Source organism: Triturus cristatus, chromosome 1_1 (genome assembly GCF_964204655.1).
Source record: "Triturus cristatus chromosome 1_1, aTriCri1.1, whole genome shotgun sequence".
NCBI lineage: Eukaryota > Metazoa > Chordata > Amphibia > Caudata > Salamandridae > Triturus > Triturus cristatus.
Window position 1 is genome coordinate 555,172,535 of NC_140579.1, and position 18,505 is coordinate 555,191,039.

The 18,505-nt window shown below is 48.9% G+C and overlaps 1 protein-coding gene across 1 annotated transcript in view; it reads right to left on the reverse strand.

Moving 5' to 3' along the window:
• The window catches only part of CELSR2 (cadherin EGF LAG seven-pass G-type receptor 2), a 691,477-nt gene that overhangs the window by 232,668 nt on the left and 440,304 nt on the right, over positions 1 to 18,505 (reverse strand). Inside the window, exon 7 of the mRNA XM_085643385.1 lies at positions 1,300 to 1,463. Coding sequence (XP_085499511.1) covers positions 1,300 to 1,463 — 164 coding nt within the window. The remainder of the gene's footprint in view (positions 1 to 1,299; positions 1,464 to 18,505) is intronic.

The window sequence follows — 18,505 nt, forward strand, 5'->3', positions numbered from 1 at the left end:
GACAAAACAGACAATTAGTGCTTGGGGAATGGAATTATTCTGGATTTGGCTGGGTTGGACTTCTCTGACTCAGGGTCCCACTCCGGTTCCCCCTTTGTATGTGTTCAGTGCAGTTTTGGTAGGACAGCTGTGCTACAAACACCTCTGGATTAGCCTATGTCCCTTATTGTGTCTGGTTCATATTATCCCAGTAAGAGGAGATAGATTTTAGAAACCTGCAAAGGCATGATTAATGCTAAACAATAACATTTCAGTGATGGCGTTACAAAGGCCACTACTTCCTAACTTCTGGGCGAAGGGTTCCTGGGGAAAATGGGTCTAAGTAGCCTTAAAGGCTGGAGCAGAGCTCAGCTCACATCTTTGTGCTTTTTGACCACACAGCCACCTTTAGCCCCCAGTGATTTGTGCCAACACGCTGTTTTCCTAACCCCCTTTTTATGGGAAACCTGCCTTTAGTCTTTCGTTTTCTTAGCTTTTTAAGGATCTTGGATCTCGTTTGTGCCATATTATGGCAGTGCAGGCTCATGATTGGAACGGATACAGGTATTCACCATTTGCATCCTGTATCAAATTCCATAGCAAATGGTCTTTTTTTTGTTTTACCCCAGATGTTTTTTTTGTGGGTTCTTATTGAGGGGGTGGTGCTTATGTAGCTGTTCTAGCGCTTTCCTGGATATTCAACCTAATTGCTCACGGGGTGTGAGGGGATGGGTCTCCAGTAGTAGGAGACCAAGTTATTACCCGGTTGATCACACATGTATCTCAGAAGAGCGTTAGAGAGGTTGTAAGGTCTGCACAAGAACAGGCCTTACTGCATCACAGAGAAGCAGTGTGTAATTATTTGGCATGGGTCACCTGCTGCCTAAGCAACTAAGTATGCAGTGTGGGGAAGGCCAGTGGGAAAGGCCAGTTGAGAGGCCAGCCATGACATGAGTCTTCATATAAGCTGTTTCCTTAACATGTCAGCATTGCTAAAGTAGGATTATAGCACTGAATATAAACCTTGCACATTGCAGTTACATTGTTATACCTAGTAGCTGTTTGATTTAATTTTGTTATGCAAAATAAATACGATCCAAGATGTTTTTCTCATACCACAATATGGTCTTGAGTCAAATTATTGTTCAGTTCTTAGCCCGAAGCCACTTCAGCTCACCGGGCTTCCCTCCTATAGGTGATGCAACAGCCTAAGACTGTCTCCAATTAATGGAGAGCCCTTCTGCTGTCACCCCTGTGTAAGGGAACGCTCTCCTCTCTATTACTTCGCATCCATCTGCCGGCTCTCTCAGTGCTACATACCCGGCACTGTTCCATTGTTGGCGATGAAGTCGGCCATGTCCACCGGTAGGTTATCAATCAATAGGTTCTTCATGCAGCCCACAAACTGCCGGTTCTTAACAGAGAAGCTCTCAGGCAAGTTGGGGACGCCCCCGAGCAGCAGAGGCCCAGTGAGATCCAGAGACCTGAGGATGGAAAAAGAGTTGGAGATCATGAGAACTGGAGGCAAAATAAGTTATAAACAGGAGGGCTAGGGACACGAGTTCTACAGTAGAGGCCCAAAAAAAAGAGTCCACCCGTTGGCTGCACTTGCAGCTTGCATATGATGCAGTTCCTGCTTCTCAAACTCTAACTTTGCCACATAACTTCTACTCAGCACCCACTGCTCCCCTCCTCACTACTTCACTCTCTCCTGTGTTCTACAAGCCTTTCTCCTTCACATCCTGCTCTCTACTTCCCCACTACCCACAAGAACTCTGTCCTTAACAATCAGCTATCCTTCTACCCACAAAGGTCTCGCTTTCAGACTCAGCTTTTCTTCCACATAAGTATTTCCTCTGACGTTTATTGCTTATTTTTAGACCTGTTCGACAGCACAGATCTGCAATACCTACTGTTACAAATACAATTTAAAAAATCAATGTTAATGCCAATATATCTGGCTTAAAAGCAACGTTGTATGGTAATGTGAAGCATTACAAGTAACTAGCATGGGAATAAATATGTATTTTGTGTGGAATCAAAGTACTGTAAATAATATTTGTGTAGGTTAAAAGGTGGCACTATAATTGCACTGTCAAGCCTGACCTAAAAATCCATGTACATTAATGACTGCCCTCCTCCTATCTGTGCTGCTGCCAGAGAAAAACAACATAAAATATCCAGTTATCTAAGACACTTCAATAGCATTCCATCGTCATGTGTGTGCTCCTTAAAGTTCAAACTTAGGCTGCTGGATAAATAAACAAGTCAAGCATTAGCAATGCCAATAGGTCTCGCTTTAAAGGAATGTTGTATGGTAATGTGAAGAAGAGGCAGCCAGAAGAAAAAAAATCAAGCACCGCCAAAGCCAATAGGTCTTGCTTTAAAGGAACATTGTGTGGTAATGTAATGTGAAGAATGACAAGTATATAACATGGGAATGGATGTGTAAATGTGTGGAAGCAAAGAGCTGTAGAATAATATTGGTGTAGGTTAAAAGGTCAGGTGACAGTTGCACTGTCAAGCCAGCCCTACAAATCTATATAGGTTCAAGACTACCCTCCTCCCATCTGTACTGCTGCTAGAGAAAACCAAAATAAATGATCTAGTTATCTAAAACAAGTTAATAGCTTTACAATGTCATGTGCGTGCTCCTAAAGTTCGAGCTCAGGCAGCTGGATAAATAAACAAATTGATCACAGGTGTGTGGAAGGCAAGCACTTTTTTGTGGAAACGCCCAACTTCTGCCCAATCAAAACCTGTACTCCTGGCTCCCAACATGTGGGCAGAGCCACAGTCCCCCTCTAGTGATGCCCACATAATTGTTTAGCAACAGCTGCACTGTCATGTCAGACCACAAACATACACAGACTGGGCTCCGTCCCCACCCAGAGGAGTATTTCTCCTTCAGCTCATCCTATTGGCAGGTTGGTGTGCCATTCCTATGGAGTTCCTGCTCTGCAATGCATGACACTTTGGCATCTCAAGATACTCTGAATAATAAATCCAATGTATCTTATAGATGCATTCTATGAAGAAAGCAATCAGAGTTTTATTTTTTCCCCTGCAGTAAACCGTTTTGAATATTTCAGTCAGGACTCATCAGTGGATGTCCTACACTGTACCAAAAGCTGCACATTTTGTGGTGTAAATAAACAGTATGGGAAGGTGAGTCGGCCCTTACCCTTGCTCAGTCAAGCCCACATTCATCAACAACTCCAGTTGTACTTCATTCACAACAAATCTCAGCGTGGTTCAAGAGTGAATGTTTCCAAGTGGGCATGAATACCACCTGCTCACAGGGAAACCTTTGCTGCTGGAAGTGGCAATTCAGTTACTCAGCCCTTAGCCCATCAGGTGGTAGACAAGCTGAATGCCTCTGTATCAACCCCGCAAAAACCAAAGGAAATGATGGACGGAGTGTTGAACATTGCAAGCACTCACCCCCAGTCAACTGATCTGGGTTTAATCCATCACCGTTCTTTAGCTCACTCTGCCACCCCAGTTCAGACACGGCCATATGCAAATCAGTCTGACCCTGTGCCTCATGGGAACAGACCAGCCCAAAATGCCAAGCCATGTCTTCCCTGGACCGGAAACAAGCATCCTGGGACCGGTTTCTGGCATTTCAGCCGTCTTCAGCCAGGCTTGCTTGAATCCAGTGGCAAAGTGAGCAAGGGACTCACGTCTGAGCATACCCTGCCAACTTATGGCGAACAAAGCAAAAACCAAAGGAAAGGATGGACGGAGTGTTGAACATTGCAAGCACTCACCCCCAGTCAACTGATCTGGGTTTAATCCATCACCTTTCTTTAGCTCACTCTGCCACCCCAGTTCAGACATGGCCATATGCAAAAAAACGATGGATTTAGGCCCAGATCTCTGTACTGGGGTGAATGTATGACATTGTTCTGCATTCTGTCCATTAATTGTTGTTTTTGCATCTGTATCAACCCCGGCACAAATGAACAAGTTACTTACCTTCGGTAACGATGTATCTGTAAGAAACATTAGTTAGTTAGATTCCTCACCTTAGAATATCCCCAGGCGTCAGACTGGATCCGGAAGATTTTTCGTCAGCAATACCCCTTGCGCGTCGCTAGGCGTCGTCTGCGGCTCCGCGTCCGTCGTCGGCGTCGTGCGCCGGAATGACGTCGTCGGAGTACTTAGACGCCGCCCTCGCGCGCTGACGTCAGTTCTTGTACATAGCTTTCCACGCCAGGAACGCAGAGCCATGCAAAGACCAACACTGGTGCCAAAAGAAAATCTAGGGGCCTGAAAAGGATATCCTTAACCCTAGATGTCGGTTCTCAGAACGGGGAGGATGGGTGGGTCGGTGAGGAATCTAACTAACTAATGTTTCTTACAGATACATCGTTACCGAAGGTAAGTAACTTGTTCATCTGAAAGAAACACGTTAGTTAGATTCCTCACCTTAGAATAGATACCCAAGCAATACCATCCCCGGTGGTGGGTCTGCGAACCAAGATCACACCAGAAAGTCCTGGAGGACAGAACGGCCAAAGAAGCCATCCCTCCGGACTTGGCTGTCAAGGCAATAATGCCTGGCAAACGTGTGTATCGAAGCCCACGTCGCCGCCTGACAGATGTCCTGCAAAGGGACACCCCGTCCCAAAGCAGTAGTAGCCGCTGTGGCCTGAGTGGAGTGGGCGCGCAGCCCAACAGGAGGGTCCTTTTTTGCCAAGGAGTAGCAAATTTTGATGCACAAAACGACCCACCGAGAGATGGTCCGTTTGTGCACCGCTTTCCCCTTCTTAGCACCCACGTATCCAACAAAAAGTTGGTCGTCCACCCGGAACTGCTTTGTGCGGTCCAAATAAAAGGAGAGCGCACGTTTTGGGTCCAGACGGTGGAGCCTCTCTTCCTCTTTGGAAGGATGCGGAGGCGGAAAGAAGGTGGGCAAGGTGACAGACTGCCCAAGATGAAATGGAGTCACCACTTTCGGAAGAAAGGAGGGACGAGGCCGAAGGACAACCTTGTCCGGATGAACAGACAGAAAAGGAGGCTTTGAAGATAAAGCCTGGAGCTCACTCACCCGTCTAGCCGAGGTGATGGCTACCAGAAAAGCAGTCTTAAGCGTCAGCAGACGAAGAGGACAATTATGAAGAGGCTCAAAGGGAGCGCACATTAGAAATGTGAGAACAAGATTCAAGTCCCACTGAGGCATTACAAAAGGGACAGGAGGGAACGTGTGAGTAATGCCTTTTAGAAAGCGTGTAACCACAGGGGACTTGAAAAGAGAAGGCTGATCAGGAAGCCGCAAGAAGGCAGAGATGGAAGCAAGATAACCTTTCAGGGTGCCCAGGGCAGAGCCCTGCCGGGCCAAAGAAAGAAGAAAGAGGAGAACCTCAGAAAGAGGGGCGGAAAGGGGATCCACAGCCTTTGCTGTGCACCATGCCACAAATTTGTTCCACCGGCAGGCGTATACCGACTTTGTGGAGGGACGCCTGGCTGCCAGAATGATATCACAGACTTCAGGAGGCAAGTCAAATGGCATCAACTGTCGCCGCTCAATCTCCACGCATGGAGGTGGAGGCTGGACAGGTTCGGGTGGAGGACCGTCCCCTGCTGCTGCGACAGAAGATCCTCCCGAAGGGGCAGACGTATCGGAGGATCGGTCAACATACTGAGTAGCTCGGGATACCAGTACCTTCGTGCCCAATCCGGAGCCACCAAGATGACTTGGGCCCGGTCGTGCCTGATCTTCTTCAGCACTCTGGGCAGAAGTGGTATAGGCGGAAAGGCGTACAACAGACCGCAACTCCACTCGTGACGAAAAGCGTCGCCGAGCGAGTGCCGCCTTGGAAATTCCAACGCGCAGAACTGCTGACATTGCGCGTTCTCTTCGGTGGCGAATAGATCTAACCAAGGCTCTCCCCACTGCTGAAAGAGACCTTGCGCCACTTCGGAGTTCAGACGCCATTCGTGATCCATCATGCACCGGCGGCTGAGTTCGTCTGCTCTGGCGTTCAGAGAGCCCCACAGGTAGACCCATAATCTCGGGGATAGGGTCACTCCTCGAACCCCTGTCTACCTTTGTAGATTTTTTTCTGAAACCCCTAGTGAAGACAATGCCCACATACGTTGAGGACACGAAGGATCTTCTACGCATCTTAGATGGGATGCCTTTTGACACCACACAAGACTTCTTAGTGAGCTTTGATGTGGAGTCACTATACACCTGCATCCCACAGGATGAGACTTTATCTGTCATCAAAACACTCCTGGAAACAAGAGATCTGCAGAGTCCCACGCCAGTTGAGTTCATCATGTTCTGTGCGACACTGGCGATGAAGGAGAATTTCTTTCAATTCGAGGATGAGTTATTCCTGCAGATCTCCGGAACATCTATGGGGAGTATTTTTGCCCCTTCCTTAGCCAATCTTTATGTTCACCAATTTGAACAGGCAGAGATACTGTCCACCACTAATCCGTTTCTAGGCCATATCATGTCCTGGAAACGATACATAGACGACATTTTAGTCATCTGGAGAGGTTCTATGGAGACAATCGAGAACTTCCACTCATGGTTAAACAACAGAAACGGTTTTCTAAAGTTCACTTGCGTGGCTTCAAAAAAGAACCTTCCTTTCTTGGATCTTCTGATTAGTTCTCAGGATGGGATACTCACTACAGAACTCTACAAGAAACCAATGGCTCGGAACTATTTGCTACATTTTCAGAGCTTTCATCCGAGAGCTCTGCGGGAGAACTTGCCATTTGGTCAATTTCTCCGTATCCGGCGCAATTGTTCAACTACTTCCAAATACTGTGAACATGCCAACCAACTCTCTTCTCAACTACTGGATAGGCAATATCCTAAGAGAACCGTAAGAACATCAATGAAGAGAGCTTTTAATAATCACAGGGAGGCTCTCCTGGAGAAACGTATTTGTAATCCAAGTACTGAGGAGAACAGGATTACTTGTGTTAATACCTTTTCTAGCTACTCAAATGCGCTGAAGAAGAGCATTCTCAAGAATTGGAGAGTGGTCAAGATTGAAGGGAAGACATTACCTCCTCCTTTATTTGCCTATAAAAGGAGTCACAACATCAAGGACCAGTTGATACATACACGTCCTCGAGCACCTAGTAGATCCGCAGATGCGCCCCTTTGGGGTTTACCTCCAGTTAAAGGCCACTTTCCCTGTGGGAACTGTTCGGTGTGCCCCCAGACTTCGCACACCACGGAAATAGACATTGGTACGAACAGACCATGGCGGCTTGACAAACATACTAACTGCAACAGTGACAGGGTCATTTACCTTATAAAGTGTCCGTGTGACAAGAACTATGTGGGGATGACATCTCGAAAAATCAAACTGAGGATTGCGGAACATAAGAGCACTATTCGGTGCAGAAAGAGTGCTACCAAACTCACCAGCCACTTCATCACAGCAGGCCACAGAGAAACTGATCTACGTTGGGTAATACTTGAACAACCCTATATTCCCCAACACATTGTGGACATCCAACGTTTTCTCCTCTGTAGAGAACAAAAATGGGTCTATCGTCTACACTCGGATACTACAGGGCTTAATGACGATATCCCCTGGCTGTTGTTATGAGATGTATGTGCGCTTAGGAGTTTGTCCCTAATGTATATCACACTAGATAACACTCTTATTCCAGTTCTGATTCTGTCTGACAGGTCCGGCCCTACCTCTACTGTGACTTGGGAGCTAGGTTCGATTTGTGTATACAGATCGACATATGTGCAGGCAAGGGGCTCAGTTAACACATTTAACACATGCGCAGTTTATCACAACTGCGAGCTCGGTTTTGGGCTCCCACGCCACATCTAAATATAAATATAACAGGTTCTGCTATGACCATCTCGGTCTATATGCAGCAGTCAATAGTCCACGAAAAAACTTAAAATTCTTTTTTCATTTAGTGAGACTAGTCTAGATTAAGTACTTTCATAGCATGTGAGCTGTGTCAGAACAGTGTATACAACTTGACACATGCGCACTTTTTTAGGGACAGGGTAAGCGCGCTATTAACACATGCGCAGTACTCCACGGCGTAAGCTAGGTTGGGTCCTCACGCCGTTATAAATGTAACAGGCTTTGCCGGAGTCACCCCTGTTAAACAGACTCATACAACTTGACACATGCGCACTCTTTAGGTACAGTGTAAGCGCGCTATTAACACATGCGCAGTACTCTACGGCGTGAGCCAGGTTGGGTCCTCACGCCGGTCTCAATGTAACAGGCTTTGCCGAAGTCACCCCTGAGAAACAGACTCAGCTGTTTAGAATCCAGTTCGCTATAAAGCACTCCCTCCCTCTCACGTCGGTACCTCCGGTCTTTACTCATAGACCGCCCCGGGGTACCGACGGAGAGGTAAGCGTGGCTCGTGCTTTGTGACTGCTTTTTGAATTTAAAGTCTTTCTCTACATCACAGTAGTCTACAACACTCGCGGTTTTTGCGAGTGGTTTTCGAAGACTCAGTTTTGGGTCTTTCCATTGCTTGTCACTAAAATCCAAATCATTCTCAGAACTTTTAGAGGTCTTATGATTCCCAGCGAGGGTCAAAACTATTTTAAAGCCATGCTGTATGCCATTACTATTTTAATACATGGACAATGTCTACACTTTTGAGCCATCCTGATGGGGAGTATAAAGATTCTGGCATGTTATTTAGCAGCCTTTCTTCTTTTTCTTCTCCCCTCTATCAGAGCGGGGCCCCTTTCCCTGAGCAGAGACCAGGTTGAGGTGAGGGTATCACCCAGAATTCTGGGGTAAGTGCAATCTAATACATGATTGGATGTATGAAACACTAATTTTTGTTTCTTAAGACGGTATTCAAATACTGTTGTTTTTGCTGTTTCTGTCAACATTGATGATTTGTCGCATTTCTTATCCATGTCTCTTTACTTTCCTAGGTATCCGGTTTTGACATCTGTAGAGTTCAACCGGTGGTAGGAATGTCTGTAACAATTCTTTATACTTTCACACACTTTTACATAGTAGCAGCAATTTAGGTCCTGATGAATGCCCTTGATACTACACAGATCCCAGTGGGCAGAAACATGTCGACCAGATACTATGGACAATGAGCATAATGACAATGTATTTATGCTGAGTTGCCATTTTGCTTTTTAATGTTGGCAGAGGTACTCTACTAATTAAAGCACTTTTGAGTTCCCCTAGCCATTTTTAGTCACTCTTTATGATTTAGTGCTGCACTTTTAGAACCCCTCTCACGTGAGCGAGAGTTTACTATATTTTTCGTGTTATCTTTGTTGGAGATCTGACAGCAACCCTTGTATGCCACTTCTCTTTACTCGCAACCGGGTCGTTCCATCTAGACCTGGGGCGGTGTATCAAGAGAGACAGACCCAGATGATGACAAACGCACTGACTCCTCGGTGATTGATGGGTTCTGTTCCAAGAAGGGTTCTCTTCTAACTAGAGATGTCGGAATCAGTAGATATGTTCTCTTTTTTTCTTTGTTGACACAGCACTAGACCCGGGTTGACTAGGGTTATAGTTCAGAGAGCCCGCCAGATGTTGAACCACCAGGGTGACGCCCTGGTGTTCCAGCCACGTCCAGAGGCGCAGGGCCTCCTGACAAAGGGTCCACGACCCCACCCCGCCCTGTTTGTTGCAATACCACATGGCGGTGGTGTTGTCCGTGAACACCTGCACGACACTTCCCCGGACAGAGGGAAGGAAGGCTTTCAGTGCAAGTCGGATCGCTCTCAACTCCAACAGGTTGATGTGGAGACGAGACTCCGCCGGAGACCAGAGGCCTCTGATCTCCGCCTCTCCCATATGGCCACCCCATCCCAGGAGGGACGCATCCGTCAATACGACATGCTCCGGTTGGGGAAGGGAGAGGCTTCTGCCCATGACCCAATCGCGGTCCGTGAGCCACCACTGCAACTGCTGTGCAGTGCCCTCCGAGATCAAGACATGGTCGGACAGGTTGCCGTGATGCTGGGCCCACTGAAACTTCAGGTCCCACTGCAGAGCCCGCATGCGCCGCCTGGCGTGATGCACTAGTAGGATGCAGGAGGCCATCAGCCCCAGAAGCCGCAACACTAGCCTGACCGAAACCCAGGATAGAGGCCGAAAGATGGGAATCAGGGCCTGTATATCCCGGACCCGCTGTTCCGGTGGATAGACCCGGAACTGCGCCGAATCGAGAACTGCTCCGATGAAGAGGAGCTTCTGAGAGGGACTCAGGTGTGACTTCGGCACGTTGATGGAAATCCCCAGCAAATGCAGGAGATCCGCCGTAGTCTGGAGGTGGGAGACGACTGCCTGGGGCGAGCCCACCTTCAACAACCAGTCGTCGAGATAGGGGAAGACTGGAACCCCTGATCTGCGCAGATGAGCTGCGACCACCGCCATCACTTTCGTGAACACCCGAGGGGCACTGGTGAGGCCGAAGGGGAGCACGGTAAACTGAAAGTGCTCTTGGCCCACTGTGAACCGCAGGTAACGCCGGTGGGCCGGCAGGACGGGGATGTGGAAATATGCGTCCTGCAAGTCCAACGCTACCATCCAGTCTCCGGGGTCTAGGGCAGCTAGAACCTGAGCCAAAGTCAACATCTTGAACCTTTCCTTCCGGAGGAAGGCATTGACGTTCCGGAGGTCCAAGATAGGGCGTAGGCCCCCTTTGCCCTTCTTGGGAACCAGAAAGTAGTGGGAATAACAACCACGACCTACTTCTGGACTCGGAACATGCTCGACGGCCCCCTGAGGGCCGAAACTTCCTCGTGGAGAAGATTCAAATGATCCCCCGAGATACGATGGTGCTGCGGTGGCATGGCTGGAGGGGTCGTCTCGAAGGGGAGGGAGTAGCCCCTTCGGACGATTTGCAGCACCCACCTGTCCGATGTGATGGACCGCCAGTGGAACAGGTGATGGCGAACTCTGCCGCCCACTGGTGTGGAATGGGCCTGAAAGCTCGGACTAGGAAGGTTTTGAGGCGGATGCTGCCGGGGTGGATGTGGACTGACCTCGTCGTCCTCCAGAACCGCCTCGGCGGAAACCGCGACCGCGCGCAGGTTGGTTCTGCGGCTGGTGGCTAGGCGTACGTGAGGAGGCACCCCTTCCTTGGCCACGAAAGGGGCGAAAGGCGGAAGTTTGCGACCGCGGGGCCGAGAGGCCCAAGGACTTGGCCGTAGCCTGGGAGTCCTTAAAGCGATTCAGCGCACTGTCCGCTTTCTCGCCAAAAAGGCGAGTGCCATCAAAGGGCATGTCCATGAGAGAGCTCTGGACATCACCCGAAAATGACGTGGACCGCAGCCAGGCGTGACGTCGAAGCGCCACTGAGGTAGAAATGGCCCTACCCAGCGAGTCCGTGGTGTCAAGCCCACATCTTATAGCATGTCGCGCGGCATCCCTCCCATCGGCCAGAGCCTGGGTAAGTCGTGTCCGGACCTCCTCCGGACACAGGGGCAGCGCGTCCTCCACCGCATCCCACAGAGAGTGGGAATAACGGTCCAAGAGACAAGCTGTGTTCAAAGACCGCAGGCCCAAACTAAGGGAAGAGAACAGCTTCTTGCCAAACTGCTCTAGTCTCTTGGAATTCCGGTCCGGTGGGGCGGTCGGGAAAGAGGATTGGGAGGTGGAGGCCTGGATAACCAGGCTCTCAGGGGTAGGGTGTTGGGACAGAAAACTGGGGTCGCCCGGAGCAGGGCGGTGGCGCCTGGCGACGTTCCTGTCCACAGGAGGAACTGTGGAGGGCTTGGACCAGGTGCCCTGTAGAACGTCAGTGAGGGCCTCATTGAACGGCAGCAGAGGCTCAGTGGAGCTTGCTGCAGTCTGAAGCACCTCAGTGAGGACGTTCGTCCTCACAGCCACGGCAGGTAGCTCGAGCCCAAGGGCTGCGGCCGCCTTGCGCAGCACCACGGAGAAAGCAGCACCCTCCTCCGACGCCACAGTCGGAGGAGAGATGAATCCAGTGTCTGGCGAGGTATCCAGACCACTGGCCTCCCCCAGTTCATCTGCCCAGTCCTGGGACAGTTGGGCCTGAGCGGCCATAGGATCCTCGGATCCCTCCCAGTAGTCCCCATCATCCGACTCCTGGTGTAGAGGAGAAAGTAACGGAGCCGGGCGGTAGACAAAATGTGTCTCTAGCGGCGTCGATCTCGGCGTCCATCGACGCCGGACCGGCGCCGGGCCCGGAGCGGGACTGAACTGGGGCACGACGTCGAGCGGAGTCGACGTCGGCGTCGGGGGTGGTACCGGTGTCGACACCGGCGGAGGAGGCGTGACGAGGTCGACCGGCGTCGACGGGGACTCGAGAACGGGTCCCTCGGGCGCTTGCGGCGTCGAGGCCGGAGCCGTCAACGGCGCCGGGGCCGGAGCCACCGGCAGGCAAGGCAGCCCAGTCGGGTCCGCGGGGCCCGAAGGCGCACCAGCGGGCGCCGACGGCGGAGCCAGGTTCCTCATGGCCGAGAGGAAGGCACTGACTTCCGCCGGCGTCGCGTCAGTCCCAGGGACCGGAGGGTATGGGGACGTGCGCGGCGCCTGCGGCTCCGCCGGAGCCGCGGGGGTGGAACCACCCTGACCCTCGGCCGAGTCGCGCGACCAGCGAGGGGAGTCCGAAGAGCGATGTCGCCTCTTGGACTTCTTGGAATGCTTCGACTTACCCGAAGACTTGGATCCCGACGACCGATGGTGACGTCGGCTGCGGCTCCGCGACCGATCCTTGGACCTCCTCCTGGACCGGGATCGAGCGACGCGCGGAGCCGAGTGACGGATCTCGAGAAGCTTACGGGACCGCTCCCGTCTAGCCTTCGAGGTCAGGGCCTTGCAGTCGGAACACGACTCCGTGTCGTGGTCGAGGCCCAAGCAGTACAGGCACCGGCGGTGATGGTCCGTAACCGACATCAGGCGGTCACAGTCAGCACAGGCTTTAAAACCAGGCATCCTACCGGCACCGGAGTCGATTAACAGGATCAAAAAGGATCAAAAAACTAGTCAAAAATTGACTAAAGGGGTAGCTCTCCCGGATCTGCGCTTACTGGCGCGGAAAAAAGAAGAACTGACGTCAGCGCGCGAGGGCGGCGTCTAAGTACTCCGACGACGTCATTCCGGCGCACGACGCCGACGACGGACGCGGAGCCGCAGACGACGCCTAGCGACGCGCAAGGGGTATTGCTGACGAAAAATCTTCCGGATCCAGTCTGACGCCTGGGGATATTCTAAGGTGAGGAATCTAACTAACGTGTTTCTTTCAGATACACAATGTATTAATTTGCCTATAAATACAGCCGCAAACAACGTAGGAACGTGGAGAAAGAGACTGTGGTGCCAGTTGGTTTTGACAGGGGCTTTTTAAATCAATCAAATAACTAGGCATGTAATAAAACACACATTTCTTCTGCAAATGAACTGCCAGAATATTGACACGATGCATGAAATCCTTCTCAAAACAGTGAAGTTACAAAACACACAAAGCAACCAGGGAATTCTCACGTGCAGCTCTGAGGCTGAACCAGTCACTTGGGTTCCCTGGCAGGTCTTCACCGTACGGTTTCCTTTCACAACCATTCCTGGTGAACATTTATTAAAGGATAATTCACCCGTCCATCAAGAAGCCCCCTTAGGTTCCCGCGCGGAATGTAAGACGCGCAGCACACCCGCATTCGAGGGAGCCTACTGAGGTGTCCATCAGAGAGAAAAAAAAAAGAAGTTGAACTTCAGCACCACCCTGGAGGCACCCGACCAGGGGGCACACATGCCTAAGCGGTGACCTTTCGCAGCAGCACCACAGATCATCTGTGCTGACGAAGGAGGCAAGTAAGGACAACAAGGGACACTCTACTCACAAAGAACCAGGGTACGTAAGCTATAACCAGAAACAGTGGTTACTGTGGCAACAATTGTAGACAATACACAATATTGCAATGCACAATGGCAATAGAATAGGGGTAGGAAGGATGTCAAAAAGGAGAAGTGAGACTAAATACAGCGTAACACTAGTAAGTTCAAAATGTTTACATACATGAATATTTACAGTAGTATTCCATATTGGTGCGTAGTGTCCCTAAGTGAACAAGAAACTCATAACACTGTGCATGACATTTTGTGACATAGAAAAAAGGTTTCCATAATGACAAAGTTGACCATTGATTTAGTACAAGATGAACCCAGCCATCTGATATAATATTCAAGACTGGTAAATGGTTTGCTTTCAATACTGTCGACAGCGTTTCAACCCCGTTAACTGTAAGGGGTCTCTTCAGGACCTATCAATGCAGGGACATCTGTGGATAATAATAAATTAGAGTAAATCATGTGGGGCCTAAACCAGCCAGGACACTGAAATTACATACAACTGAGCACAATGAGCATATACCTGAGGGAGGATTACACTGTCCAAGTGATAATAGTGCTCCTAAGAGAACTAATAGAATGGGAAAGGCAATAGAACTACACGTTAGAAAAAATGCATGGAAAATGTGTGTGCAATGCGCTAGTAAACAAACTGACGGAGGAGGCAAGGCCATCATGAAGTGCGAGGGCGGGCACTGGGTACCCCTTGGCAAATGCCAGCTAGATGTGCATCCTCTCCTACGCAGCCCGGGTCTCCGTCCCAATCCTTCGACAAAAGTAGGAAGTGTGCATCAGTCATAACTGGATGGGCCCGGGGAAAGACATTACCGTTCCTTCTTGTGGCTCCGTGAAATTGTACTTGTGACGCCATTGTAGTGTCAACCTGAGCCTAAATTATTTAGTGATCTGGCTGTGCTTTGTTTTCCAATGCACAGCTCTTTTATGAACAATACCTTAGAATACTCTCACATAACAGCCTCATGGCAGTATAGAAGATTCTCACTCAGGAAAAGGAGGAAGAAAAACTTTCCAGGGAGGTAAATTAAACAAGGTGGTGGCCACTGTCCGTCCATAACACCCTTCTCATTAACAAAATTCCGCTTCCCCCTTTTCTTTCAGGCTCAGTTCCCTAACCTGCCCTGTCAATCCCATTAGAAGGCTCACAAGTACGCCCACACTTAGAAGAGGGCTACCTAGCCAGTCACATGACGTGCTGGCACAACTTTCCTCTTTACAGAAATGATCAGTTTCAGTGAGGCCTTACTGCAAGCTCCAGAATAGGGTAACGGGGGATCTAAGTGAGGCAACACAATGTTGGAACCCCTCCTAGAAGCTATTGCATTAGTCCTTTTGGAAGCCAATCCAGGAGTCCATTTTCTTTATTCAAGTGACACAATAATCCTTGTCCTCTGCTATGGAAATGCATGGATCCACCAGCCCTGCTGCTGTCCAATCCATTAACCACAAAGCTCTACTGAACGCCATAAAAGGGATCTATCATCTTTGCTGGAGATCAAGCCATGGATTTAGAACTTCTACAGGTTGCCAAACTACTGACACACCACCTCTGCTGCAGGCTGATTAGGGAAGCCACACCCTCAACAGGGGTATTTTCATGGATTTCAAAAACTGCGCCACAGGCCAGTCAACAGATCCACCACCTTCGCTGACATACATTTTCATTAATCCGAAGCTTGTATGTGATGAAATAAGAAACATTACCTGCAGGGATAGTGCCATTTGTGTGGTCACATTTGAGCTCCTTGGCCTGTGGGCCCAATACACACAATAAGGGAAGTGTTTCTAAAAAATGTGCAAAATATACAAGCACTAAGGACAATAACATACATGCACTAAAAGCTGTCCTCCTAAGTACCGCAGCTCTCAGGTTCTTAACATGGGACAATCAGTGGTTGTCATTAAACAGAGCTTTAAGTCCAGTGAGTAGCCGCCCAAAGGTTTCCTGAAACCTTTGGACAAGCAGCACAAACCTTAATACATGGGTGCACATTGTTTCCTCATGATGGAGCCCACCGTTCTCCATTGCCAATGAGTGGGAAGTTGATAAAGCATGAAGAAAATGTCAGTAGACCACCAATATTAACAGCAAAGAATAATCCCACCAAAAAAGACTATGAGAACAGCATGTGTCCACTAAGCATCTGCATAATCTTTGTGTCTGGGGAATATTAATTGCAGAATGCAAGTGGGGTAGCCCTGAAGGTGCCACACAAACCTATTTGATGGGAACATGTAACCAGCAAGCCGATTAAGCAGCCTTCGCACTGACCATTTGGCACACGGTTGTTTAAAAGGAGAATTAGAAAACAAAGTTTAAATCTCACTACATTTGGGATTCTACTACAAGGAGGAAATGTTGATGTGCCTCATTAAAATGAAGTATAATTGCATCACAAGAGAAAGAAACTCTCCTTGGAACTGTAGGTAAATTCGATTTGAGTATTTCAGCACATCTGCTTATTAAAGATGTACATCTGTAAGGAATCAAACTAGACAAATGGTGAGAACAGATGGAGTATACACTCCTTGTAAGGTCTGAAAAACAGAACAAGTCCATATAAACTTAATTTTGACACAACAGAGCTTTAACTCTCTGAATTATAATGGCCATGACATCAGACAAAGCTGTCATGTGGGTATATGTCAAAGCTTCAAAGAGCAAGTGAGAGAAGAAATGTGTTACTTACCTTTAACTGCAGTTATCCAGTATTGGTATCTTTCATAGATTCACCTGCCTGAATCATTCGCCGTCGTCGGGATGGGAGTCCCCGGTACATAAGTAAAGTAATGTCCCACTAGACATAGCGAGAGATAGGCCTAAGGCCTCACATTAGTAACATATCTAGGTCCTTTTGTAATAAGGACCAAACTCTTAGACAGCAACCAATCAGCTATCACCACCCTCTGGAACCTTCCTGGAAGGAGCTCTAGGCCCTCAGGTTTTCGTAAGCACAGTGCTATATAGAGGCGTCACAGAGTACTAGGTGAGCCCTTCCAGGGGAGGCAGGTGGGATGCATATGAATCTATGAAAGATACCCCTCACAAGATAGCTGAGTACTTTGGTGGGCCAGATGCTTGCCCCCGATGTGGTTATAGTGGGGCGACTTTTCTACACATGCTCTGGGATTGCCCGCAGGTGACTGGGTTTTGGGAGGAAGTGGCGGCGGTACTACTGGCGGTGACTGAGAGGGACTTGGAGGTAGGCCCGGGGGTATGCTTGCTACATGGATTTCCGCATACAGCAAAGACTAAGGTCACCAGTAGGTTTCTTGATCTAGGGCTGGTCCTGGCCAAGCGGGAGATTACTTCTCATTGGAAGGCGCGGCAGGGCCCTAATTTTTTACGGTGGGCTAGGGAAATGGAGAAATGGGCGGGAAGTGAGGGGACTTATAGATTATGTTTGGCTCGACGCAGTGACAATGAAAGATCGCATGAATGGGCCCGGGCATGGATGGCTCTCCTGGACTTGTTCAAATGTTCGGTTGTGGGAGATGGGGGAGATCCGGTGGGGGATGACGGGGCCCCGGTTCCTTGAGCGCCCTCTGCAGGGCTTCCCCCCTCTGCTCTTGAGGTACTCTCTGTTGGGATTCCCGAGAGGCGGACTCGACGGGTGATGACTGCGATTTTGATGTACATGTACTTCTGATAGGTACTGGCGACATGCTTGGGTGGGTGGGTAGGGAGGAGGGGCTCGTTGGGGGGGTTGTTGGGGGATGGGGTGGGGGGTATTTTGGCTATCTCGCACACTCATGGTGGATTACTCCTGTGGATGCACTACCTAGTAGAACGGACATTATTGGGGTGAATGCTGTACAGGTGTAGCTTATGTGCTGGGATGGTTATTGCAAGATGTCCTGATTTGCCTGGGGGGCGGACTATGGGGGACGGGGATTGATTGCATTTTGTTCAATGAAATAATAAAATTTGTTTAAAAAAAAAAAAAATGAATCTATGAAAGATACCAATACTGGATAACTGCAGTTACAGGTAAGTAACGCATTTCTTATCCAGTATTAGGGTATCTTTCATAGATTCATATGCCTGAATCAGACTAGAAAGCAATGATAAGCACATTTCGGTTTGTACAGAATGCACAACTTCACCAGATAATAGACATATCAATATGAAAATGGAAAGCAATAAATTGCAATTATGGCAAACATCATAGAAATAACAGAGAAATGTGCGTGTAAAAAGAATAGAAAGGTTGGCGGGAAGGAAGGAAGGCTCACCTCTATCGAAATAGATGACATAACACCGCCTGTCCCACTGCAGCATCCTTCATTAGTTCCGTATCCAAGAAGTAATGCTTGGTAAATGTATGCAGCGTCTTCCATGTTGCCACTCTGCAGATGTCTGTGATATGCACATCTGAAAATAGTGCCATAGAAGTAGAAACTGCCCTAGCGGAATGGGCACGAATTCCCGATTGCAAGGGTTGGCCAGTTTGCTGGTGACAGAAGATAATAGCACCAGAGATCCATCTAAAAATACTTTGTTTAGTAAGTGGAAAATCTTTCCTAGGTAAACTGTAAGCCACAAAGAGTTGGTTGGACTTGTGGAATGCTTTTGTCCTGTCAAGGTAGAATTTAAGACAGCGTTTCAGATCTAATGAATGTAGAGCTCTTTCTGCTGCTGTCTGACAATTCGGAAAGAAGGTCCTTAAGACGATAGGTTCATT